Consider the following 26,492-nt stretch of genomic DNA (forward strand, 5'->3'; position numbering starts at 1 on the left):
CCTCGCTGTTCGCAGATTATTCGTAGAATCTTTTGGACATGTCCAATATCCTACGTATGTGCTTACGGGTTGTCTGCGGACTCGAAATTTCGTAAGAAGGACTTGCATGGGACGTGAGATTCTGCGCAAATTTTACACGCAAACAGCCTGTAAGAGCCCGTAAGGTCGGTTGTGACCGAGGCTTAAAATAAAATGAATGGTTATAATTTACATCTTGCGAAAAAGCCCAAATATGATGTCTCCATTTAAGGGTACTGTAAGGGTCCAAATCATCCAGATACCGAAAATGTTTTTTCTTGTATCATATTATTCAATAATGCATGTACCTTTGCGCTGATCAAAAACAATAAATATCGGCGTTTATACTTTTGGTTGCTAAGCATAAGCACTGTGCAATTTGTGAAGAATTTTATTAAGCAATATAATACAACAATTATTACCAAAGGCAACACTTTGATTGGGATCTAATTGACTATTGGTTAAGCAAAATGAGTTTTGATGAAGTCACTGTGGTTGAGGTCACTGTATAAGTAAAACAGTGAGACCCATGACATTTGCTGATATATTAAGACATAAATACTTAGGAACAAGTCAACAACCTACCACAAACAATGATGTGACGAAACTTTTGTACTTGAGTGCCATGATATTACGGAAAGCCACATGAAGTTGCCGAGGATATAGGAAAAATAATCTCAATCTCTGTATGTAATAAGTTATTTTACCTCGGATGGCACACGGCGGCTAATCACTCGGAAATAACGTTACACGCCTGCTGGGTAATATCTATTTCAAAAATAACTTGGACAAATTAATATCCTTTAACCCTATGGTTGACGTATGTTTCAGGCAATAAAGTTTAAAAAAATGTATTTAAAGCAATACAACACTTGGAAGACAATACATGCCTCCGATTACTTTGCTTCGATGATGCTCTATCAGACTTGAAATTTTACTTGGAAAAGATTAAGCTGGAGGGTAAATAAAAAATTTAAAAAGAAATAAAGCTACTGAATATTTGGTAATCACTCTGTTTTTCCACTGCAAATAAACCAATCGTGAGTTTCCGAGCATTTGCGGTGGCTCTCCCCTTTGTATTTTACACAGACTGTAAAAGAGTAAAGACATCCTGGTATCTGGAGGATCAGCGTGTATCCATACCATTTGTCTTCAAATGCAATATATCTTTTTAGTCATTAGGGGAATCGAACGAAAGTCTGATTTTCTCAAAATAAATGGGTATTTCGACCAAGAGTGAGGGTCTCGCCAATTGATTACTTTGCGGCATTTTCTCATTTTCATACAGTCAAAAGATTTGTACTACACTTTGTAAAAAATAACATTACATGTTTATTGGGGAATCACCGAAAAGAAGAAATATGTATAGTAAAATTCGACTTGACCCAAACATTCACTATTATCGTACGTTTACATTGATATCCACTTCGGATGTTTGAAACGATGATAACAAGTGACAAATTTACTTCAATTTGGACTTTTTCTATTTATTTATTTATTTATTTATTTATTTTGTAGTTAAAAGGAAAATAGAAGAAAATGTGAGTCATACCGCTCATGGGGGTAGGCCAAAGTACAACACAGTTCTGTCTCTACCCCCTGCCGAACATTAACAAACTGATTTGACATCAATTCTTTTACAAAGCGAGTTGCTGATAAAAAGATAATATAATTGGCATCATTTTACACGACTGTTGGCAAAGATAATAATTGCACTTGTGGGAAATTGTTAGATACTTAATTTTGGTGAGGATAATTTTTTTCTTTTTTCTTTTTTTTTTTTTTTTTTTTTTGTGGAAGAGCCGTCCCTTATTCTTAGAAACATATTTCAACATTGAATAAATTTCAGGTGGGCTCTGTGATTCACGAACTGGTTCATATCGTAGGTCTTCACCATGAGCACTCACGGAAAGAGCGAAATAAGCTAGTACATTATAGTCAATTTCAAAAACGTTAGGGAGAACGCAATGCTCAATTTCATGATGACGGAGGCAGTTGAGACGTTAGAGTATGATGTTGGTTCTGTTATGCATTACGGCATTTACATGTATGTATTTAGATGCATTTAGATTACCAAATGCAGGTTTATCATGCACTTAGACAGTCGTAGAAGTATTTACATTTATATAATGATGAAAAAATATTGACACCGGTGTGTGCTGATCCTTCCCCTCTAAATAACTCAAGACATCTACATGGCCGTTATAATGATAATCATGGACCAAATATTGTTACAGCTGTTGAATTTTTAAATATCGAATTATTTAAAAGGTATTGAAATTCCAAAGGATTATTTCTATTTAGATGTGAATTAATCACCTAAGCTATCTAATTTCAAAGGACTTCAGTCAAAACTGTAAACCAACAATTGAAATCAGAAATCAAGCGTTATCGTTTTTGGCGATATATTTACCGGTAATTTAGACGCTAGTTTTGCTTCCTTCTTTTGAGTGTCTCAGGACAGTGCCAACATCGATTATCGTATGAAAAAAATGGGGACTTCCTGCAATCTTTGAAAGGCAACACTGATTTTTCTGTAAATGCCCAAACGGCCTGTTTGTTAATGTATCTCTGGTTACCGGTCCCTCCAAAAGGTCCTAAATCAGCTCGTCCAATAGTTTCCCGGACTTCTTACAGCTCAGTATAGAGCATTCCAACAGTGCCCAATGGGATGCAACTCAGGATCGAGGATAAACAGGCCAGTCCAGTGCTCGACTGCGAACTCCAGAAGATGGTTGTGATGGCCTGTCATGATAAGGTGGTGTATGGCCATGTTGGAACAGAGAGTTACGGCCATATAAGGCTATTTCATGTAGAACAATTTGTTTACTCATGATTTCCTTTAGAACCAGGTTTGTTTGGCACCATACGTGAAGTGAACAGTCACTCGGAAATAGGCTAAATGGCTGTCTTCATCAGCAACAGTTACCATCAGTCTTCAGCAAGCACGAACATGACAATGTGCACATTTATTTATTTATCATTCATTTATTTATCATTTTACCATTGGTCATTTAAATATGACTTTAAAAGGGTATAGAGAAGTCATAAAAAATTACATTTCTTTGAAAATATAGATATCTGATGATGTACTTTCGTTGTTTTGGTCCTTTTTCGAGATTCACCTTGATATATTTACTGTACATTACTCTGACCTCTAATGGCTTCCAAACTCTTCAAATGAAAGGTCATACATTTTTTTCATTAGAAACGATACCTGTTACAAGTTTCTAATTATCTACTTTAAATGATAAGCCTTTTAAATACCATCCCTTATGCCTTGGTGCTTTTATGCAAAGTGACCAAGATAACTTATTGAAACCTTGGGGAATGATCACTCACATAAAAATAATAATAATATTTATTTCTTATAAAGCGCATTACATTTCAATGCACTTTACAAATAATTAAAAAAAGTCTAAAAATAACAATACTAAAATACTTTAACATTTACTGATAAAATTAATTAAAGAAAGCAGAGAAAATTTATTGATATAACTTTAAAATACTACTAAAATTAACCCAATCTCACTCTTAATAAATGATAAACAAGAAGGTTTAAAGGAACACTAACCATAAAATTCTTTAAAAAGATGAGTTTTAAGACAGGCTTTAAAAGTATTATAGTCACTTTCAGCTCTGATACTAAAAGGCAATTTGTTCCACAATTTTGGAGCATAAACAGTAAACGCCCGGTCTCCATAGAATTTGTTGCATTTTCTGTCTATTTCACAGTGATTGAGTATAAAATTGTTTTCAAAAGAGTTTCTTGTTAACCTGCGTGGTTCAGATGACTGAATAAGATGTGCAATATAACCAGGTGTGTTTTCTTTAAAAGCTCTAAAAATTATGCACAACACTTTGAATAAAATTCTTTGTTTGATTGGCAGCCAATGCAATTCCTTTAACACTGGAGTGATATGATCCAAGCTCTGGTTCCTTATCTTTTTAACTAATCTGGCCGCTGAATTTTGAATCAATTGTATTTTTTTCAATTTGCTGTCACTCACCCCAAAAAGAATACTGTTGCAATAATCTAGTTTTGATGTAATAAAAGCATGAACTAATTTTGTAGTTGTTTCTATATTTAGTAAATTCCGAATCTTCCCTATTCTCCACAGTGAAAAAGATGCCGACTTACAAACATTGTCTATATGCTTGTCAAAGATCCCAGCTGAATCAAAAAACACACCTAAATTTCTCGCACTGACAGATGCTTTCACAGACACATTGCCAATGCGAACATTAGTGTTAGTAGCACAGTCCTTTCTATCTTTAAATTTAGATGAGAACCAGATTATTTCGTTTTAGTGTCATTTAGAGCCAGCTTATTTGAAAGCATCCACACCCGGATCTCATCAATACATTTCTCTATGTCTGACACTACAGAATAATCACACCGACTATCACAAGTTACATAAATCTGAGTATCATCAGCAAAAATTGTGGTCTGAAGATTGTGCTTAGAAATGATCTCCTCAAGAGGCACAATATAGAGTGAAAAAAGTAGTGGGCCTAACACCGATCCCTGCGGAACACCATATTTCAGGGTTTCAGGGGCAGAAAGAAGGGAATTAATTCCCACTTTTTGTGTTCTTCCCTTTAAGTAAGAGCTCAACCAATCAGTCGCCATTCCTGTAATGCCAAACCTGCACTGCAAACGTTGTAGTAAAATATCATGGTCAATCGTGTCGAAAGCAGCAGAAAGATCCAAGAGGACCAAGATGACATCACAGTGATTGTTTAATGAGAGCATGATATCATTTTGAACCTTTAGCATATTGAAGTGTAAGCCCTCTGTAGGATTTAAAAAAAAAAATTATGGGTTCTGTTTTTTTTGGGAGTCACCCTGTAAAATGCCGTATGCGCTCGGTGCATAATTAATGCAAGTAACGGGTATAATGAGGTTGTTAGGAGGCTCGTTTTCGTTTGTTTGGCAACTGATCAAATGCCTTTAAAGTATTTTTCTTCGTGGATGATGCTCATCTCTCGTCGCTTTCGGTGTCATCAAGACGAAAAACAAAAGGTCAGCCAAGTACTATAATTTTCGTGGGGTGATACTGCCGGCAGAAATTGCTGACATTTTATTTCAGCTCATTATATGCATACAAAATATGCTGAGAATCGCTTCACACGCTCAATAAAAAGACATCAGCATGTATCGTGTCTTTACCTCAACTTTATATGTTTGTATCGTCTGGTGTACTGTGTTGCAATGTTATATACGAAATGGTATTGCTAACCTTGGAAAAGAAGGAGTAAACCTCAAAATTAGTGCTACTGGACAACTGGTGAGTCGAGATATACATTCAATCTCTTTTTCTTCTATCCCAACATGGAAACGTAATGCACATGTACCGCCGTGCTGTAACAGTGGGTAATCGTGAACAGAACTGCCTACATGTATCTATGGTTTATGTTATTTTCCTTCGGCTATATGTTTAACTGGGTGATAAATCGTTCAAAAGTCCTACTTTTGTTTTATTTGCTGTTAATACTACGTGTACAGTGAATACTTAAGCAGAACTTTGTTTTTTTTGCTAAGGTGGAAGTAAAAAGTAGACAAAGGAGAAGACTCGCAGGACTTGGAGACAAGTGGCCTAATGCTACTATACCATGGGTGTTTGTTAACTCTTCGGAAGGGAGTATAACATCTTTAAGTAACTATAATGCTCTAATGATCTTCATTCTTAAATTTTTCATTTTTTTTTCCATTTACTCCTTTGCTCTCTGCTTTTTCCTTCTCTGTGTAGTCAAGAGGGTAAGCATGAAAAAAGTTAAGATCATAATCTGTATCTGTATCTGTCCATATACGTCTAAAGAAACCACTACTGGTGTATGATAATGTTATTAATTTTATCAGTTGGTTTATGCAGTCGAAGGTTTCAATTGCTTAAGATTGTAAATCAACAGCAGATAACCAATTGAGTAAAAAATGTTCATTTTTTCACAATGTTCACAAAATATGGGTCTACCGCCCTAAAACAATGCTTGGGGAATTTGATTTTTCATTAAATGGCATGTATTGGCCTGTTTTTCACCCTAAAAATTGATTTTTACCTGCTGTAGAAACACTACGTCTGCATATAATTATATTTCTTAATTTTTTCCTTTCTTGTTTAAACATAGAAATTGACAAAAAATCGTGCGCTTTTAGAGCGACTTTGTTTATATATTAGGATATACGAACTTAGTTATCAAGAACAAGTCAACAACATACCACTTATAATGATGTGACGGATCTTTACTACTTGATTGCCATTATATGACAGAAAGCCACATATCGTTGCCGAGGATTAGGAAAAATAATCAAAATCTCAGTATGCAGATTGGTCTTTTCCTTCTCGGCTGGTACTCGGCGGCTAATCACTCCCAAATAACGTTACACGCCTGCTGGGTTATATTTATTTCTGAAATGACTTGGACGAATGCAAATCCTTTAATCCTATGGTTGACGTATGTTTCAGGCAATAAGTTAAAGCAAACAACCCCAGGTAGTGAGTTTATCTGGTCCTGGGTGTCAAGATGTAAGTTTAATCTCTTATCAAAAGCTTTTCCTTTATTTTCATTTTGTAGTTATAGGGGTAAATGGAAGAAAATGTGAGTCATACCGCTTATGGAAGAAAGTACAACTTGTACTTCCATGCCCCTATTGATGTGTATTTTCAAGAAAACGATTTAGAAAGGGGTTATACAAGTTAATCAATACACCTCGTACTGGGATGAAAAGAAACAACGCAGTTCTGTCTCTATCCCCTACCGAACATTAACAAACTGATATTGACATCCATTCTTTTATAAAGTGAAGTGCTGGTAAAAAGATAATTATTGGCATCATTTTACACGACTGTTGGCAAAGGTAATAATTGCACAAGTGTAATTACACTTCTGGGGAATTGTTAGATACTATATTTTGGTGAGGGTAGGTTTTTTATTAAAGTCAATTTCAAAAACGTTAGGGAGAAAACAATGCTCAATTTCATGATGATGGAGGGGGTTGAGATGTTAGAGTATGATGTTGGTTCTATCATGCATAATGGCATTTATGTAAGTATTTAGATTACCAAATGCAGGTTTATCATGCACTAAGAAAGTCGTAGAAGTATTTACATTTATATAATGATGATAAAAATATTGACACCGGTGTGCTGATCTTTATTTAAATAACCCAAGACATCTACATGACCGTTATAATGATAACAATTGACCAAATATTGTAACAGCTGTTGGATTTTTTATAATCAAAAAAGGATTATTTCTATTTAGATGTGATTTAATCACCTACGCTTTCTAATTTCAAAGGATGTTTCAGTCGAAACTCTAAACCAACAATGGAAGTCAGAAATCAAGCGTTTTTGGCCTGGAATCGGCATGGATCAAGCTATTATGACATAAAATCCTTGAGCAAAGCGTACCGATTGACATAGGTAATTGACGTAGGTAATTGACATAGGTACCGTGCTTTGTTGGACATAATCATCAAACTCTTAGAATGTATATTAATTCAAATAATGCACGTCGTAATTATTGGCCTGTTTTTCACTCTAAAAAAAAAATTTTTTTACCTGCTCTAGAAACACTAGTTCTGCAAAAACGATCGATGTCAAGAAACCTATTTTTGATTGCGTTTAATATCAGATATATTTAATTATTTATATTTACCGGTTATTTAAACGCTAGTTTTGCTTCCTTCTTTTGTCTGTCTCAGGACAGTGCCCACATCGTTTATCGTATGAAAAAAATGGGGACTTCCTGCAATCTTTGAAAGGCAACACTGATTGTTTCTGTAAATACCCAGACGGTCTGTTTGTTAATGTATCTTTGGTTACGATCAACCGGTCCCTCCAAAAGGTCCTAAATCAGTAGTTTCCTGGACTTCTTGACTTCTAACAGCTCAGTATAGAGCATCCCAACAGTGCCAAATGGGATGCAACTAAGGATCGAGAATAAACAGACCAGTCCAGTGCTACACTGCGTACTCCAGAAAAATGGTTGTGATGGCCTGGCATGATAAGGTGGGGCATGGCCATATTGGAACAGAGAGTAACGGCCATATAAGGCTATTTCATGTAGAACCATTTGTTTACTCATGATTTCCTTTAGAACCAGGTTTGTTTGACACCATACGTGAAGTGAACAGTCACTCGGAAATAGGCTAAATGGCTGTCTTCATCAGCAACAGTTACCATCAGTCTTCAGCAAGCACGAACATGACAATGTGAGTCATTTATATATCATTTTACCTTTGGACATTTAAATATGAACAGCTCTCAAAATAAGCTAGATAAGTCATAAAAGTTACATTTCTTTGAAAATATGGAAATCTGATATTGCATTTTAAGTTGTTTTGGTCCTTTTTCGAGATTCACCTTGATACATATGAATGACTCTGGCCTCTTCTGACCTCCAAACTCTTTTCAAATTAAAGGTCATACTTTGCTCATTAGAAATGATACCTGTTACAAGTTTCTAAGTTACCTACTTTAAATGATAAGCTTTTGAAATACCTTCCATTATGCCTTGGCGCTTTTATGCAAAGCGACCAAGATAACTTAAACTTTGGGGAATGATCATGCATATATTGAAGTTTCAGTCCGTAGGATATAATAAAAATTAATGATTTCTGCTTTTTGGGAGTCACCCTGTATAATGCCATATGCGCTCGGTGCATAATTAATGCAAGTAACGGGTATAATGAGGTTGTTAGGAGGCTCGTTTTCGTTTGTTTGGCAACTGATCAAATGCCTTTAAAATATTTTTCTTCGTGGATGATGCTCATCTCTCGTCGCTTTCGGTGTTATCAAGACGAAAAACAAAAGGTCAGCCAAGTACTATAATTTTCGTGGGGTGATACTGCCGACAGAAATTGCTGACATTTTATTTCAGCTCATTATATGCATACAAAATATGCTGAGAATCGCTTCACACGCTCTATAAAAGACATCAGCATGTATCGTGTCTTTACCTCAACTTTATATGTTTGTATCATCTGGTGTACTGTGTTGCAATGTTATATACGAATTGGTATTGCTAATCTCGGAAAAGAAGGAGTAAACCTCAAAATTAGTGCTACTGGACAACTGGTGAGTCGAGATATACATTCCATCTCTTTTTCTTCTATCCCGACATGGAAACGTTATGCAAATGTACCGCCGTGCTGTGGGTAATCGTGAACAGAACCGCCTACATGTATGTTAGGTTTATGTTTTTTTCTTCGGCTATATGTTTGACTGGGTGATAAATCCATCAAAAGTCTTACTTTTGTTTCATTTGTTGTTAATACTACGTGTACAGTGAATACTTAAGCAGAACTTTGTTTTTTTTGGCTAAGGTGGAAGTAAAAAGTAGACAAAGGAGAAGACTCGCAGGACTTGGAGACAAGTGGCCTAATGCTACTATACCATGGGTGTTTGTTAACTCTTCGGAAGGGAGTATAACATCTTTAAGTAACTATAATGCTCTAATGATCTTCATCCTTAAATTTTTCTTTTTTTTTCATTTACTCCTTTGCTCCCTGCTTTTGTTTTTTTCTCCGTTTGCTTCTATCTTTTTCTTTCTCTTTGTTGTCAAGAGGGTAAGCATGAAAAAAAGCAAAGATCATAATCTTATTAATTTTGTCATCAATTACCTAAGATTGTAAATCAACAGCAGATAAGCAATTGAGTAAAAATATTCATTTTTTCGCATCGTTCGTAAAATATGGGCCTACCGCCCTATAACAATGCTTGAGCAATTTGATTTTTCATTAAATGGCATGTATTGGCCTGTTTATCACCCTGAAAAAATGATTTTCACCTGCTGTAGAAACACTAGTTCTGCGCATAAATATATTTCTTAATTTTTCCTTTCTTGTTAAAGTGTAGAAATTGACAAAAAAAAAAATCGTGCGCTTTTAGAGCGACTTTGTTTATATATTAAAATATTAAAGTACTCAAGAACAAGTCACCAACATGTCACTTAGACCCCATTCCCAGAGATTAGATCGATCCAACTAGATCGACCTAACTCCCTGGGGGTTCACGCTAAATAGCTGTCAGCCGAGCGGGCACGAAAGTTAATCTTCCCCTTATAGCTTGTAGTAGGCGGGACGGACATTTAAGCCGGATTATCTGACAGTAATCTAGTGAGACTCCTCACGGGGATAGATCGATCTGAAATCTATGGGAATGCGCCCTTATAATGATGCGACGAAACTTTAGTACTTGGTTGCCATTAGATGAAAGAAAGCCACATGAAGTTGCCGAGGATTAGGAAAAATAATCAAAATCTCAGTATGCAGATTGGTCTTTTCCTTCTTGGCTGTTACTCGGCGGCTAATCACTCCCAAATAACATTTCACGCCTGCTGGGTTACATCTATTTCAGAAATGATTTGGACAAATACATATCCTTTAATCCTATGGTTGACGTATGTTTCAGGCAATAAAGTTAAAGAAAATGTATTAAAAGCAATACAACACCTGGAAGACAATACATGTCTCCGATTCCTTCGCTTCGATGATGCTCTACCAGACTTGAAATTTTACTTGAGAATTGGAAAAGATTCAGCTGGAGGGTAAATAAAAAGTTAAAAATAAAGCTACTTTATATTTGGCAATCACTCTATTTTTCCACTGCAAATAAACCTATCGTGAGTTTCCGAGCATTTGCGGTGACTCTCCCCTTTGTATTTTACACAGACTGTAAAAGAGTAAAGACATCCTGGTATCTGGAGGATCAGCGTGTATCCCTGCCATTTGTTTTCGAATACTTGATATCCTTTCAGTCATTAGGGGAATCGAACGAAGGTTTAATTAAACGAAGGATAAAAAAAACTACATGTTCATTGGTGAATGCATCGAAAAGAAGAAATATGCATAGTAAGCCTCGACTTGACCCACACATTCACTACTGTCGTACGTTTACACCGATATCCACCTCGGATGCTTGAACCGATGATAACAAGTGACAGATTTAATTCAATTTGGACATTTTTTTTCAGTTGCTATGCTAACATTGGACGAATGAGAGAATCTAAACAACCTCAGGTAGTGAGTTTATCTGGTCCTGGGTGTGAAGACGTAAGTTTAATGTCTTATCAAAAGTTTTTTTTATTTATTTTTATTTTGTAGTTATAGGAAAAAGAGAAGAAAATGTGAGTCATTCCGCTTATGGAAGTATGTACAGCTTGTACTTCTATGCTCCAATTGATGCGTATTTTCATTAAAAGAAAATCGATTTGGGAGAAAAAAGGTGATACAAGTATATCAATGCACCCACGCAGTTCTGTCACTACTCCCTTTGTGTACCCCCCCTCATCCACTGTGATCAGGCATTACGAAGTACGTTAAGTTGATTGATAACCCTGATATTTTGACATTTTTTCTTTCATACATAGTGCACTTTTAAAAAATAAAATGTGCAACTTTCTTCGTCCCAAATGTGTCCATGTAATAAAGCCCAGGTGCCGAGCCTACTCATGTTTCGAATCGGCCGATTTTAGTGTGCATGGAATCTTATTGTGAGTAAGAATCGCCCAAAATGAAACTTCTTTTCTACTGTAAGTGTCATCATCTGTATTTTAACATTTTCAACATTAACAAACTGATATTGATATCCACTCTTTTACAAAGTGAGGTGCTGATAAAAAGATAATAGAATTGGCATCATTTTACACGACTGTAGGCAAAGGTAATAACTGCACAGGTGCACTTGGGGGGAATAATAAGATAATACAGTCTATATTGGTGAGGGTAAGTTTTTTATTTATTTATTTATTTATTTATTTATTTATTTATTTATTTATTTTATTTTATTTATTTATTTATTTATTTTTTTTGTGGACAAGCCGTCCCTTATTCTAAGAAACATATTGCAACATTGAATAAATTTCAGGTGGGCTCTGTGATACACGAACTGGGTCATATCGTAGGTCTTCACCATGAGCACTCACGGAAAGACCGAAATAAGTACATTAAAGTCAATTTCAAAAACGTTAGGGAGAACGCAATGCTCAATTTCATGATGATGGAGGGGGTTGAGACGTTAGCTGAGTATGATGTTGGTTCTATCATGCATTATGGAACTTACGTAAGTATTTAGATTACCAAATGATGCGTTTATCATGCACTATGGCAGTTGTATAAGTATTTTCATTTATATTATGATGAAAAAAATATTGACACCCGTGTGCTGGTCCTTATTTAAATAGCCCAAAACATGTACATGACCGTTATTATGATCACCATTGACCAAATATAGTTCCAGCTGTTGAATTTTTTTAATATCTTTTAATTATTTAAAAAGGTATTGAAATTCAAAAGGATTACTTCTATTTAGATGTGAATTAATCAATTAAGCTGTCTAATTTCAAAGGATTTCAGTCGAAACTCTGAACCAACAATTGAAGTCAGAGATCAAGCATTATCGTTTTTGGCTGGGAATCGCCGTGGATTAAGCTATTATGACATAAAATCCTTGAGCAAAGCGTACCGATGCACAGGTAATTGACATAGGTACAGTGCTGCTGTTGGACATGATCATCAAACTATCAGAATGTATATAAATTCTAATAATGCAAGTCGTAATTATTTGCATGTAAAATACACCAACTACATTAGGTTATAGATAAACGATCGATGTCACGAAACCTATTTTTGATTGCGTTTAATATTAAATATATTTAATTATCTATATTTAAAGTGATAATAACTCTTCATTTTGGCCAAAAAATGAATTTTCCTGGAGTGAACAACAATTTTCTCATACTTACCAATGGTTAATGAATCCATTTTTACATTCAAAGTTAGTCCCTGGATTTTTCTAAAAAGTTTGGTTTTTTGTTAAAATCTCTTAAGAGATTTTAACAGAGTATAGCCATCAATGGAGGTCACGTGGTCTAAAGACAAGCTCAGATATCAGAATAATAGCTATAACTGCCGTTTTTGTGGTTAAACAGAATATATTATATTTCTATGAGTTATTCACAATGTTTTTATTGTGAAATATAGATCTCATATGAAGAGTTATTATCCCTTTAACGGTTATTTACACGCTAGTTTTGCTTCCTTCTTTTCTCTGTCTCAGTTCAGTGCCCATATCGTTTATCGTGTGAAAATGGCGGTTTCCTGCATTCTCTGAAAGGCAACACTGATTGCTTCTGTAAATGCCCAGACGGTTTGGCCGGAAACACGTGCAACCGCATTGATCCAAGGGCCATGTCTGGTAATATCTGTCGTGTCTTTTGTTAAACTTTCATAAAGGGCAATATAAAGCCAATGGAATAAAATTTCTGTAGTATATTTGAAATGGGTTGAGAATACTCACTATCAAAGGCCCCTTCTAGCTGTTACAAAATTTGTTGAAGGACGGCCAATTTTAAGAGCTGGAAGGGCCTCTGGCAACAGCAGGTGGGGAATATATGTCAATCTGCATGAGAAGTCAAAAGCAGAAGCAAAATGTCCTATGAGGATAACGTTATAATGAAAATAAATGCCACTGTTGCTAATTATGCACTAAAACACGACGTATTAAAATATTAAAACATAACAAAAATGACTACTCAATCAAAGTTTTTAATTTTAAAATTACCTGTTATCTGGCGTGTCCGTTGTTGAATATTTTCCAAATTTTATTTATAAGGACCCCACGGCTTCTGTGGAGGAGTAATCTCCCTAAGTCTGTCTTGGTTTGACAGGGCATTCATCCACTCGCCAAGATTTCCCTTCAATTACCCACGCAGACAGAAATGTTTGTGGCTCTTGAAGGTACATGTATTATTAGAACGCATCAAAGCTAAAGATTTGAGCAAGCCAGAAATCTGTGTTATGGCCAGTGGTTTTAGTCAACAAAGGACAACATTTTTATGAGTTAAATGTACAGACATTGTTGTCTACAAAGTTGCATTTGTTTGATATACAGAGAAGACTTACAATGCAATGTGTCAAGGCGATAATAATATAATGAGTGCGTACATCTGCAAGAGTTTTCATCTTTTCGTGATGTTTTATTGCAGGGTCCAACAGGCTCGGTGATAAAACTCAGCTTCATATATTTTGACATAAAAGCTGATTCTAACAAGTGTATCCATTGGCTGGAAGTGAGATCCAATCTGGTTGGTCAGCCTGGCCCCAGGTAAGCAGTGTCTGGAATGCATGAAGCTAGTCGAACGGACATTCCAAACATTTTCTGCAGCAAACTCACTTCAAAAATATATTTAAAGATTTTTCGAGTTTGTTTGCATTTCTGTGAAGAAGGTCTTTAAACCCCACTTGTATTTTCACCATAGGAAATGCCATATTAGGACATTTGAAGAATACATTTTGTCAGAAATGATTTTTTCCACGAACGGAAAAAATTTTGCATTATTCTAGTAGAATAAATGCCATATAATAGGGGTTGTATGCAGTCAAACTCGTTCTTGTTGGGTAATTGGATCCAACAGAATTCTAATGTGTTCTTTGCTGTAATAGGTACTGCGGTAGATGGAATGGCGGAATTATAGTGTCCAAAGATCAACACAACAACATGATGGTGGTGAAGTTCGATAGCACTGAACATGTTGGTTATGCCACTACGGGATTTGCTGCCATTGCATCGGCGATCGTAACACCAGACACGTTTTAGCTGCAGCCACTCGATCACTTCATCAAAATACCTGTTATTATATACATTAAAGGCTGTCATTACACACCACATGGGTTGTTTTCTTTATGCTTGTCCAAGGAAAATCCTTTACGAACCCTTTGTCGTGACTTCGTTTGAGTGTATGGTTTTGCCAAACAGAAATGTCGATTTTTAAACAAGATGTTTTATTTTCGTCGGTGAACTAGCCCGGATACTGTCAGATGTGCACGATGTATTAAATCTTTTATTACGCTTCGTGGAATGTGCAAACTGAAAAGGATACCTTGATTTTTAATCCAAAGAGAAACTTAAACGATACACTTTTGCTTTGTTCAATAATTGGGATAATGTTACGAAAGGGAGCCATCTAAATGTCAGCAGAATGGTGCCGCGTGAGGTAGTTTTGATTAGTATGAAAACCACAAAAATTCGTTTACCGTAGTATAATTATTTAAAATAAGGCCTATTTAGCAACTGACGGGATTATGGTTAGGGGGGAATTTAAGAATAACTGAACACTGAATAAGGCACAGCAAATATAAAACATTTGTTTTTTTACCCTTATATGTAGTTCACAGGGGTTATTCTATAGAGGAAGACGAGGTATCTTTTAAACTTAAAAAGAGCCACGTGGTCCAACCAAATATGATGTTGATCTTGCGTTATGTTATTACTTGTGTACAGCATTGTTTCTTGAAAGGGGTTATAAATATCGGTGCCGGTAGTGGTCTTTATTTCTCATTTGGTTTATCTCTCAGTTTGTGTAATATGAAGATCACGTCTGTCTTATATAATAGTATAACAGACAACTCTCTCTCTCTCTCTCTCTCATATCTTTTAAAATTCAATCTAGTTTGCCCTTTGTTTGAACCATGGCACCTGCATGGACAACAACCGACCTTCATTTCGGTGTGTGTGTGCTGACAAATGAACTTCTTTGGTCCTGAATGTGACATTTTGAAGAGCGAGTTGATACTACTTACTGAAGATGAAAGCAGGCTTTAAAAAGTATCTGTGATGTCACAATTACTCGGAAGCCCAACAGTTTGGAGTTAAATGGAAGTCATCCGAGTCTCCTGTCTAAGCGTGCAATCGAGCGGAAATACTGGCAGTCTAGCGTGAGCTTGCGGTAACGAATTAAAGTAAACAGCATCTATGCACGAATATTTTTCTGGTTGTTTTCTCTTAAGTTTTGTCTAATTACAGTTTACTGCACAACAACAACACGAATTAACCATGTCTTGGGTTTCAAAATTAGGCATTTCGCTAAAAATTTAGTTTCATTCGGCATAGAAATATTTAGAATAGTAATGATATATTGTACATAGTAAATGGTCTAGATTCCTAATTGCTGGCAGGTTGAAATATTTACACAGTGAATTTTTTATAATAAAATAATAAAATTAAAAATGATATTTGGGTTAGGTTTAGGGTTAGGGTTTAGGGCTTAAGGTTAGGGCTAAGGTTAGTATTTGGGTTTGGGTTTAGGTTTTAGGGTTAGGGTTAGTGTTAGAAGTCAATTTCATTATGAAATATTGACTCCGGGAGTCAGATTTTCATGCAACACCCGTATCATTTTGCATTTTATAGTGCGCATGCCACATATTACCAGTCGCTTTAATGTTCTATTGTTGAGAAGGACATATTATCCCCCCCTCCTCACCCCAATTCTTTAAAGGGGTATTTTTTAATCTAGGCATGAGTCTAGGAATATCTGTATATTTTGCAACATAGTGTCCATTGTATACTTGTAGTTCTTAATCAAACAGTCAAGTTACTTTATACAGAGCTGGAGAGGTGTTAATCCTACTGTGTGTTGAGTTGGATCGAGGTGTCTCTGTGAAAGATTATGCCTATACATATGTTCTTTTCTCTCCTTTCTATATAACATTTATTGATTACAGTTTTTTGATTGAATATTTTCAGCACGGCCTGTCTACAGTCAAATTGTCCCCGTATAAGACAGAAAGTGCACAGATATACTGGATATTAGTTAGTTATGAAGTTATGAAAAAAGAAAGATAGGAAGACTGGGTAGGTAAAAAATAAACACGTGAATAAAGATAAATAACCTATATTTTGCCATTGCTGTTTCTTCACAGACATGAATGTTAGAATACTACATCCAAATACATTTATTTCAATAAAATACACCTGCAAACCTCGTCTATTTTGGACGGTGCGAGAATGACCAATCCAGGGTGTGTTCCGTTTCTCACTTCCTGCTGGCAGGTGTCTTTTGAAGGCAAACTTTTTATGTTAAATAAGTTATTCTTGCAAAACAAAAAGCACATTGTTTAATGGAAGTCGATACATCTGACAGATTGAATATCACCTTGCAACTTATAAAGAAAGTAGTGGAGAATTCAGTGAATTTTATTCTGGGGGTTTAAAAGAAGGCTTTTGCTACACTGCAGAGTATCTGGCCTCCAGGTTGGTTTAGGTGATGTTACCTCGAAAACATAGACTTTCTCTCTCTCTATTTTAGATTTTGATTTTCTTCCTTGTCTGTAAAATACTGTAAAGGTTTTTTTTTCAGGTACACGCTGCGTATCATTTCTGTATCACATATTTGGGTCTGTTATGAGTACACTAAATCTGACAATTAAACCTGTTGGTCAAGCACTGGCCACTTCTCTGTGGTCCGTCGGGAATGATACTGAGGTTAACCGATGGCACCAAGTTAATGCAACTGTCGGCGATGAGACTTTATATTGGGTACATTCATATTTACCAGATATTTCAAACTGTATTAATATGCAAATATACAATTCGATAATAAAGAGGACTTTAAATAGTAGGTAAAGAAATAGATAAAATGGTAAAACGCGGTTTCTTTGCAGTATGTTAAAATTGATATATACATTGTTATTTGTGTGTGTGTGTGTTTTTATTTTTTAATTTAAGGTGGTGCTTGAGGGCACTGTTAACGCCGTGGCTCATCTGTCTGGTGTGGCAGTATCGACTTTAAGGATTCTTACTGGCCCTTGTGGAGACTAAGTTGACAGGAGTGTCACTTATTAACTGGGCGCGTGAGCCGAAATTAATTCAATATTAATTGAGCTCTGATCGCTAAACCGTAATCGATATACTTCGTCCGTATTTAAAAATGAAACCTTTTGTGCTGGCGAAACATACCCATCAACACATTTTTGTGACAACATCATTTGAAGTAGTGATATAGACAGTATAAACATTGATGTAAGAAAAAAAGTGATATGACAACTGAACATAGAGACAATCAGCTGCTACTTTATTAAACGATTGATTGTGGATATAAGCAGTTTTAAGCCCAGTAAACTCTTTGATTACCGCTCAGTTCTGATGCATGTCCGTTTCAATATATGCATAAAGGTTCAGGTTAAGGAGCATGTTTTTTTGTTTTTTTTTAATTTTCCTATTTACTAGTTTAGCCAATAATGACGCCACGAGTTTCTCTCTTCGCACAAGAAAACCGGCCAGCCACTGATAAAACATAAAAAGAGAAATTAATTAAGTACCCTGGAAAATTAACGCTTGATATTTTAGGATAAAATAGAAATGCGCTTGGGGTCAGCAAGGTCTCTTTCCAAGAATAAATGAATTTTACTTCATTTCTATTCCATTCATTCGGATACATGTTATACACTTTCAGTTGATGTGAGTACTATCCTTATTAGTACTTACGAGTATTTTCTCACGATGTCAAAACACGATATCATTTTTTTCATTATTTGAGAGCAAGGTATTCATTTACATGTTTTGTACAATTACCTAAACTATCAATGCACTTTGTAATACGACAAGAGCAAATATTAAAACAAATAAAACAACAACAACAAGTATATTGCTACATTATAATCATTCGTTCGTAAATGTTAATTATTAGGGGAGACCGGGGCTAGTTGGACCCCGGGGTAAGTTAGCCCCCCATCAATTTATGACAAAGTAACTATGGGGTAAAAGAACTGATCACATCTTTTTTAAAGTGACAGTATCCAATAGTGCTAAGAAAGCGTCGGCAGTGAGTCCAAATTAAATGATTTAGCATCTTAAAGTAACTTTATTAAAGACACTTGATGGGGGTCAACTTACGCCGGGGTCCAACTAGCCCCGGTCTCCCTTACTTGAAGTCGTAGTAATTGTATATATTGCTGTGTGTCTTACGGAATGTGTGTATGTTACGTTATCGCTTGGCATATATGGCACACCGAAACGAATTACGACACGGCTTCAACAGGCGGGTTTCCATTTCTAGACATCAGTTTTCTGAAGGAGGCTTTAAACTTACTAGAAGTCCACATATAGATTATTGGATTCAGTATGCAATGTAAATACATCAGCGATGTTACAAGCGGATAAAGATACCCTGCTCCAAAACTAGAGCCAAGAAATATAAAACCGACAACGAACGATGGAATGTAACTTACAAAGAACATCATTGTCAAAATCAGTGCTGTTTTTAAAGTCAAAATGTCTGCTTTTTGTAATGTGACAGATGCCGTTACGCCAGTTGTCGTGGTTGGGACCGCCTCAGCAACGCCTTGGTTTGTCTCACTGTTGTTCGTGTCAGTTGGCGCTGTTCCTATAGATCTACGGGAGCGCAGAGAGCAAAATATCACTGTGTAGAATGCAATGCTGACCACAAAACTGACGACAGCTGCGATCGGGACCAAAAGCCAAGTATTCCGCACTGATATTTTCCTAAACTCTAGCCCGAATAAGTGATAAAACATCTGAACAGTTTCTTTACTTTTTGCAAGGTATGTCATTTGACACGGGAACATCAGGGAAGGGGTACCAAAGGTAAGGCCGTTTGCAATGGAACTCAGGATAGTTTGAATAAAGATGGCCAGATGAACAACCCACCTTTTATAGCGCTTGAAAGGCCTGACGACGCTGTGGAGCCTAATTGCAGCTATTACAGCCATCGAGGACAGCGAATACATAATGGAGAAAGTTGCCGCTGTGGTTTTTATCTTGCACCATGCCTCGTGCGTCGGACCCTTAGCCATCATTTGGCCAAGGTGGATAGGAGCCGCAATAAGCGAGATGAGACAGTCTGCCAGCGACAAGGCCACCACGTAACAGTTGAATATAGTTCTCAGTGTTTTGTCTTTGTAGATGCAGATGATGACAACAATGTGTCCCCCAGCGGAAAGGATGATGATTATCAATAGCATCACCGTGACGAAATCCAGTAAACGAAGTACATTATCGGACGGGAACACCATGTTGGATTCTGTGTAATTCTGCCCAACGTCAGTACTCGTATTTGGCCAGTCGACTGATACAGTTGCTATGCTGGAGTTAGCTTTGAGCATCATGAAGGCCCATGCAGGTGATTCTGGAAATTTCTAATTCGTGCTTTCAGATTTCAACTAATGTCAACTAGGAGGGTGTGACTAGTTATTCTTTTCTCCGTTTTTCTTTGATCCAATCGCATGTTATATTCCTGTGCCACAAGTTTGAGTGACATGCACGCATATGAATATCTTTTGGACGTGTTGCTGTGCACTGAGATAACGTCGCGTTCGTAAAATGCTAAGTATATAGTAATGACGTCTACCAGTCATTTTAATTAAATCACATATTAGGGAAATTTGTGGGAGTCAATCGAAGTAACATTTAAGCCGTAAAATCTACAATGATCAACCCATGTATGCATTAACACAAAGTGAGTGAGTAGATACAATTTATTTGTCGTATAAAATATGTATAAATATTACACCATAGTTAACAAATCTGTAAAGTGTAATGCGTCTGTCATTAACACTTTCAGAATAATCACCATATTCTTGGTGATAATGCGACCCTTAAATGTTCAATGAACCAAGAAATGAATGAAAAATGAATGAAAACTGACAAAAGAATATGCTCGAGCTAAAGAAAATTGCCATCCCAGCTTCTCAATGTCACGAATCATTCTTAGCAACAAACCAAACTTCGTTGTGTCTGTTGATAATTTTTGATGGACCATCATAACCGGCTGTAAACCAAAAGTCGCTGTAGAACAAACTGTTGTCATTAATCGCTTGGGCCAACTTTTGTGCTTCACTCGTCCAGATTTCTTCTTTTGGGAATCCACCAAAAGCTCTGGAATAAATTTGGAAATGTAGCTCTAACTTTTTGTATAAAAGGCGTGTTTATGTAGAAACCACCCGTCTTTGATGCATGTTCATCATGTAGGGATGAAATCACAAGTAAACTCTGAATTTGAATTAGGTGGTATTTCTTAAAGCAAATTCCCCATTCCTTGCCATCACTCAAAATCCATTCGGCTGTACTGGTTATTTTACCCTGGCACCATTCATTATCGATAATATAATAATAGAGATCCTTACCTGACGTATACTTTCATAGATTTCAAGGTGCTGAGAGACACTTTGGGATCAGTGGGTTGAGGAGGGTTGGTCTCTGTAGCAGGGATAAAAAAGTGCATGGTAAAGTTGCTCTCGCAGGCTGGACCCTGGCCTGGGACGATCTTAGTTAAAACAGGGGCAGTCATGGCTACTTTGGTCTCTAAAACGAAAAAAAAATCAATGGGGATGATCAACCTCCGTACAATCAATAAGCGAAATTTTTATATTACGATGACAATATATTATGTAAAAGGCGAGTTGAAAAGCAAATCTCGGAAACTTTCACCCACGCCATAGCTTCAGAGCTTTAGAAATCATTGGCATTTTTTCTGCGAAGTTTGCGTTTGTATAAATCGGAACGCAACAAACGTAATGACTCGAGAAATTACTTACTGCGACAAGGTCATACGCATAGTTGTGCGGTTTGGTTTGTTGTTAAAAAAATTAATTCAAAAGAAATCTTATCTATAACCAATTAAACAGATCTGCGGTATTTCGTTCTCTCATTATGAATGCTGTTCAAATAAAAGTGCACGCACTTGGTTGGTTTTGTCCTGAGATATATCTGAACAGCCTCCAGAACATCGTTGTTGTCGAGTTAGACCAGTCCATGGAGTATTCGGAAGTGCCGACCCATTTCGATACATCGTATTGACGGATGCTATATTCCTAAGAAAGAAATCAGATGAAAATTGATGAATTTTATATCTCATTGTCACGTATTGAAATGAATAGTTCTATGTGAATTGTGTTTTGCAGGATGGTGCAATTCAATGCACAGCAGGTGCCTGTTGACAAGACTTCGACTTTCAGAGTACCCACCTCTATACCTGCAATTTAAAAACTTATTACCTAAACGGCTATACAACTACTGAGAAAATGAATATCTATATTATGATGCTAAAGAATAGTGGAGGAAGGCGCACTGAGGAATTTAGCGATATACATACTTGTAACTGTGTTTGTGCACACAGAACTACGAATGATGAATGAAATATGAGCACACATAACAAGTTGCAGCTTCAATTTTCCTAAGAGCCCTTTAGGGTAGGGCGAAAACATGAAATGATTGGCTTCGGGTTATACGAATTTTCAGAGCACCTGTCAAGTGACACGGTGAAGTATGACTCACAAACTACTCCTTAAAAGCGTAATTCCAAACCTGAAACCAACCTTTTTTCAATGGCTCTCTAGGGGAGGACATGATTGCACAAAGAATCAAAAATGTTACCGATCTGATTTTACAGACTGACGTCGGGAACACAAGATCCAGGCGTATTGTTATTTGCGTTTGTGTCTGGTGTGCAAGAAGCCACCATGTCTGTACCTTTTGTTCTCGACATCCGCCGTGGTACATGTATAATGTTCTTGAAACCGGTGTGAAAATGATGTGAACATGTGAACATGTGATGATATAACCAGCTTATCATGATCAGACACTTGGCAGCTCAGGAAAGCAGTTTGCCTGCTAGAATGCTAGCATAAATATTCAATAATTTTTATTAATAATTTTTATAATAACTTTTATTAATTTTTGGGCGAAAGTAGAGATTTTTTTAAATCGTGAAACATTCAAGGGTTTGATGCTGATTAGCAATCTCACGTCTTTTCCAAGCAATAAAAGGTTTCATTACCGACAAAAACCTCAGGGTATCAGAGGTTGAGAGGGGAAAACATGAAAACCGTATGTCTTAATGGTGTTCAGAATGCTAAAGAGTGATAGGCAGAGGTACCAAACTTGAGATTCAAACCCAGGTAGATTTTCAATTTCTTTAGGTGAGATGCCAAGCGGATTTTTCTCCTAAACTAGTAAGTTTAAATTAAGGTAATATTAAGCTTGAGAGATTCATAACCAAGTGTAAAAAAAACCCTACTGTCTAAGTGTGAAGAACAAACACTGACAGTTGACTTTTTTTGAACATAAAAGAAATGCTATAACATAACAAACCATCTAATTATCATCATCCTAGTAGTTTTAAACAAACATGAGACCCATTACAAATTTGTAATGTAAAACAAACAGATAGATTAACGTCATAAACAAAATAATCAACATAATATTTTTTTGCTGTCACCGATCGAGTTTCCATTTCAACTGTATTAAAATAAATACTGGCAAATAAAGTCTGCTTATTCAGATATCTTTTTGCTACATTCTGAGAGGAGTACGTATCTATGCTTTTACATTATAAACAAATCAGTGATCTGTAACTCACAATTCTAGAATGTAGATGTGTTGCTTATGTGGATTTAAATCTCTCATATGCAGATTGTGGATTGAAATCTTTCAAATACAGATTGCTAGAATGGTTAATTTCGACTTCGATATAGTCAAGCCGTGTCATTTATGAACAGAAAAATGTTGCATACAGAATTTCTCATATTTTTAGGCTTAATACTCGAGTAGTAATTTATCATTGTTTTATTGATTATTTCACTAGACCTGCACAAGCGTCAAATGTCCGCACATGGGCCGCAGTGCTCAGCGCCTTGATAGGCTCGTTCCCATTGAAACTATCGGTCTACGTTGATCGATCCAACTCCGTGGGAACTCTCGCTGAATGACTTATGCATAATTTGAGACAAATAACATATACGTATATGGTTATATTTTCGAATTCTACAGAGATGGTAGGAAGTGGCATCGAAACCATTTGCAATATCGGGAAGTGCAGGGATGTGCAGTTTATTATTTTTTTACCTGGTTTTGACCGCCAGTATAATTTCTGGCGAACAAAGCAATATGTTTTCATAATTGGTGTTATTGGTGCACGAAACGCGACACTTACAAGGGGCAAAGTTATCGGCCTTCAATTATCACATTCATGAAATTCAGAAAAAGATTATTGACAACGAAAAAGATGAAAACACACAATTAAAGAACATCGGGGTTTATTAAACACCTCAACATGACATTGTGTCAAAAATTAACAGCCTCCAAACCACCAAATGACGTTGTCGAAACCTAGTTTAGTAGGCGCAGTAACTAAAAGTAACCTTGTTTAGCAACGATTTTCTCTGCCCTCAGTAGAGAGGTCTTATTTTTCCACATTACATAGATTATCTAAGACCCCATTCCCATAGATTTTAGATCGATCTATCCCTGTGGGGAGTCTCACTAGATTACTGTCAGCTTAGCCGGCTTAAGCGTCTGTCTCGCCTACTAAAAGCTGTAAGGGGGTAATTAACTATGGTGCGCGCTCGGCTGACTGCAATTTAGCGTGAACTCCGAAGGGAGTTAGGTCGATCTGAATCTAAATCTCTGGATCGATCTAAATCTCTGGGAATGCACCCTAAAACACCAGTGAAATGTGGAAGAAAATAAGAAAGAAATAAAAAATCTCCTGTATTCCAGGCTATTAAAGAAAAAGGTTTGGCCATATTAGACCCCAGCCTACCTTTGTGGTTTTCAGGACGGTGAATGTTGGGCAATCAAGTCCATTGCAAAAGTCTGGGGATTTGGATTCAGTGGTCCCTTGTTGAACCTTCAGTTGCGCAGCACTGGCACCGGCCACAGCCAGCACCATGAGGGTAAAGGCGAGCTTCATCATCTTCGAGTGTTGTCGGAACTTTCGGACAGAGCGTTTATGCGTCTCCAAATTAACTCACTTGGTGGGAAGAAACTGCCCCATTATATACAACAGGTTTGACCGTGACCTACCGAAATCTTGCGTAAATTTTATGTAAAGTTGGTATGTAATACTGATAAGGGGCTAGTTATATACTGACCCATCCTTTATTTGCTTCTCTCCCCAGGTCACCCGAAATGAACGGTGGCCGTAATTTCAAGCTCTTACATTATTTATTTAAATCAAGTTCTATAAGTGATTGACTTCCTCTATTCAAAACTTCAAGACTTGACTTAAAAAATATCACATATTGTGTGAGACAGGTATTTAATACCTCTTGCAGCTCTAAAAGAGTTGATAAGGGTCTGACCAAACATACTGATTAGACACTACACATGTCACGTTGAAGAACACGTTTGTTAGATCAACTCGTGTCCATACACATCACGTTTTACCTCGTGTAACACTTATCTCTCGTTTTATAACCTAAACCATAATGTGTCATTTGGTGAACTTAAAGTCTCATCTCTCCAATAATCATTTTATCCTGGATATACAGGCATCATATTAATCGCTTCACTTGCTCACTGGACATTTTTATTCCGCAAAAGTTCGTGCCATCATGAAACATAAGGCAGACCAAACCACACTAAATAATATGATAAATATATAGTTTTAAAATAATTATAAAAGGGAAGCATCTGAAACAGTTTTGTAGCGCTAATTCATCTTAAGTAAACCGACATTTGGAAGCTTCAACTACAGGTAACCAAGTATACACAAATAGTGTTGTTGGTACAGGAGCCTAAGCCAACGTATCTCGTCCCGATTGTGAGAACACGTGTACTAATCAGTTGGTCGAATACAATGGACTAGTTGCAGAAAACACTTTTCGATATATAAGTCAACCGATTAGTACCCTTATTCGACAGTAAGTCCATGTGTGGGGTTGGGGTATACGGTGGACATGTGACTATAGTGAAAGTGTTTGTTGCGTAGTCACTAGTGTTAAACACAGTGTTGAACATCGATCGCGTTAGCTCAATTGAACTGATATCACGTTTTTGCGAATGCAGACCTTGTAGAGCAGCATTTTTGCTAATTGCAAAATACGTATCGTTGCAAAATGCGGCTCGGCAACCTGCTTGGTAATTATTGTAATCCACCACGGCTAAGCGAGTGCGGCACCATATGAAAGCTGACAGACTTATGAAGAAATCCCTTTACCCATCATGTCTGTTGTTTTGTCAGTACTTAGTATACCATATCTGCGTATCGCCTTAGTATCCCTCTCTTAGAAGAAACCCCTGGCCTATAAACAACCTTGTCGTTAAATTTTTCCTGTATAAGATACTTATGAGAACATGCAGATGTTTGTCTTGTTAACGTCTCGGAATTTTTGGGTGGGGCTGTAAACTCTGGGGGTGTAAACTAATTTTACATTGGTGCAAGAGCCCTCCACCTTTTATGGTTAATTATTGGAATGTACAATTTACAATGTACATAACAGAGGACAAACATTAATCTGAGAAGTGATCGTGTAATTCGACTACTTGAGTCATTAATTCAGCCTGAAAAACATCTACGCAGTGCAATATTGAGTTGAATAATAGAATGGATTTAATCCATGATTGGAAGTGACTCCAAAGTCCGCAGAATCCAATTAACCATGAAACAGAGCAAAAAGTGCAAAAAGTTCTTTAATCATTGTTTCCGAGAGAAAATCTGAAGCTGGTTCTCGCCATTATTATTATTAAAAACGTATCACGCAGTGTATTCAGTTGCAGTTGAGGCTGTATCAGACACTCCTTATCCCTATTAAAGTCCAAAGAACAAAAGAGACGTTATGTTAATATTTTACTTGTATGTATTCTGTAAGTAATGCAGATTGCAATATTGTTTTCGAATGTATAGCATGAAAAAGGAGAACGTCTCAACGAGATCAAAGTTTGTTTGTATGG

General features: G+C 36.5%; 3 protein-coding genes across 3 annotated transcripts; 2 read left to right on the plus strand and 1 right to left on the minus strand.

Annotated features, from left to right (window-relative positions):
* The first annotated feature begins 10,076 nt into the window (after window positions 1-10,076).
* On the plus strand, window positions 10,077-12,506 carry LOC106158065 (astacin-like metalloprotease toxin 5). Its single transcript, XM_013533907.2, has 4 exons — window positions 10,077-10,572; window positions 10,999-11,077; window positions 11,892-12,086; window positions 12,372-12,506. Exons 1-4 carry the CDS (start codon window positions 10,235-10,237, stop codon window positions 12,504-12,506), a joined length of 747 nt encoding a protein of 248 aa, XP_013389361.2. The 5' UTR covers window positions 10,077-10,234.
* A 581-nt stretch (window positions 12,507-13,087) lies between these two features.
* Window positions 13,088-15,177, plus strand: LOC147764383 (CUB domain-containing protein 2-like). The gene is made up of 4 exons (XM_013533908.2): window positions 13,088-13,220; window positions 13,638-13,762; window positions 14,011-14,129; window positions 14,468-15,177. Exons 1-4 carry the CDS (start codon window positions 13,214-13,216, stop codon window positions 14,619-14,621), a joined length of 405 nt encoding a protein of 134 aa, XP_013389362.2. The 5' UTR covers window positions 13,088-13,213; the 3' UTR covers window positions 14,622-15,177.
* A 5,105-nt stretch (window positions 15,178-20,282) lies between these two features.
* Window positions 20,283-24,650, minus strand: LOC106158055 (heme-binding protein 2-like). The gene is made up of 4 exons (XM_013533897.2): window positions 24,361-24,650; window positions 21,502-21,631; window positions 20,945-21,122; window positions 20,283-20,696 (listed from the first exon to the last, which is right to left on the minus strand). The coding sequence occupies exons 1-4, from the start codon at window positions 24,511-24,513 to the stop codon at window positions 20,516-20,518; spliced, it is 642 nt and encodes a 213-aa protein (XP_013389351.1). The 5' UTR covers window positions 24,514-24,650; the 3' UTR covers window positions 20,283-20,515.
* Window positions 24,651-26,492: the final 1,842 nt, after the last annotated feature.

Source organism: Lingula anatina, chromosome 1 (genome assembly GCF_051362555.1).
Source record: "Lingula anatina isolate TDL-2025a chromosome 1, LinAna3.0, whole genome shotgun sequence".
Taxonomy (NCBI): Eukaryota; Metazoa; Brachiopoda; class Lingulata; order Lingulida; family Lingulidae; genus Lingula; species Lingula anatina.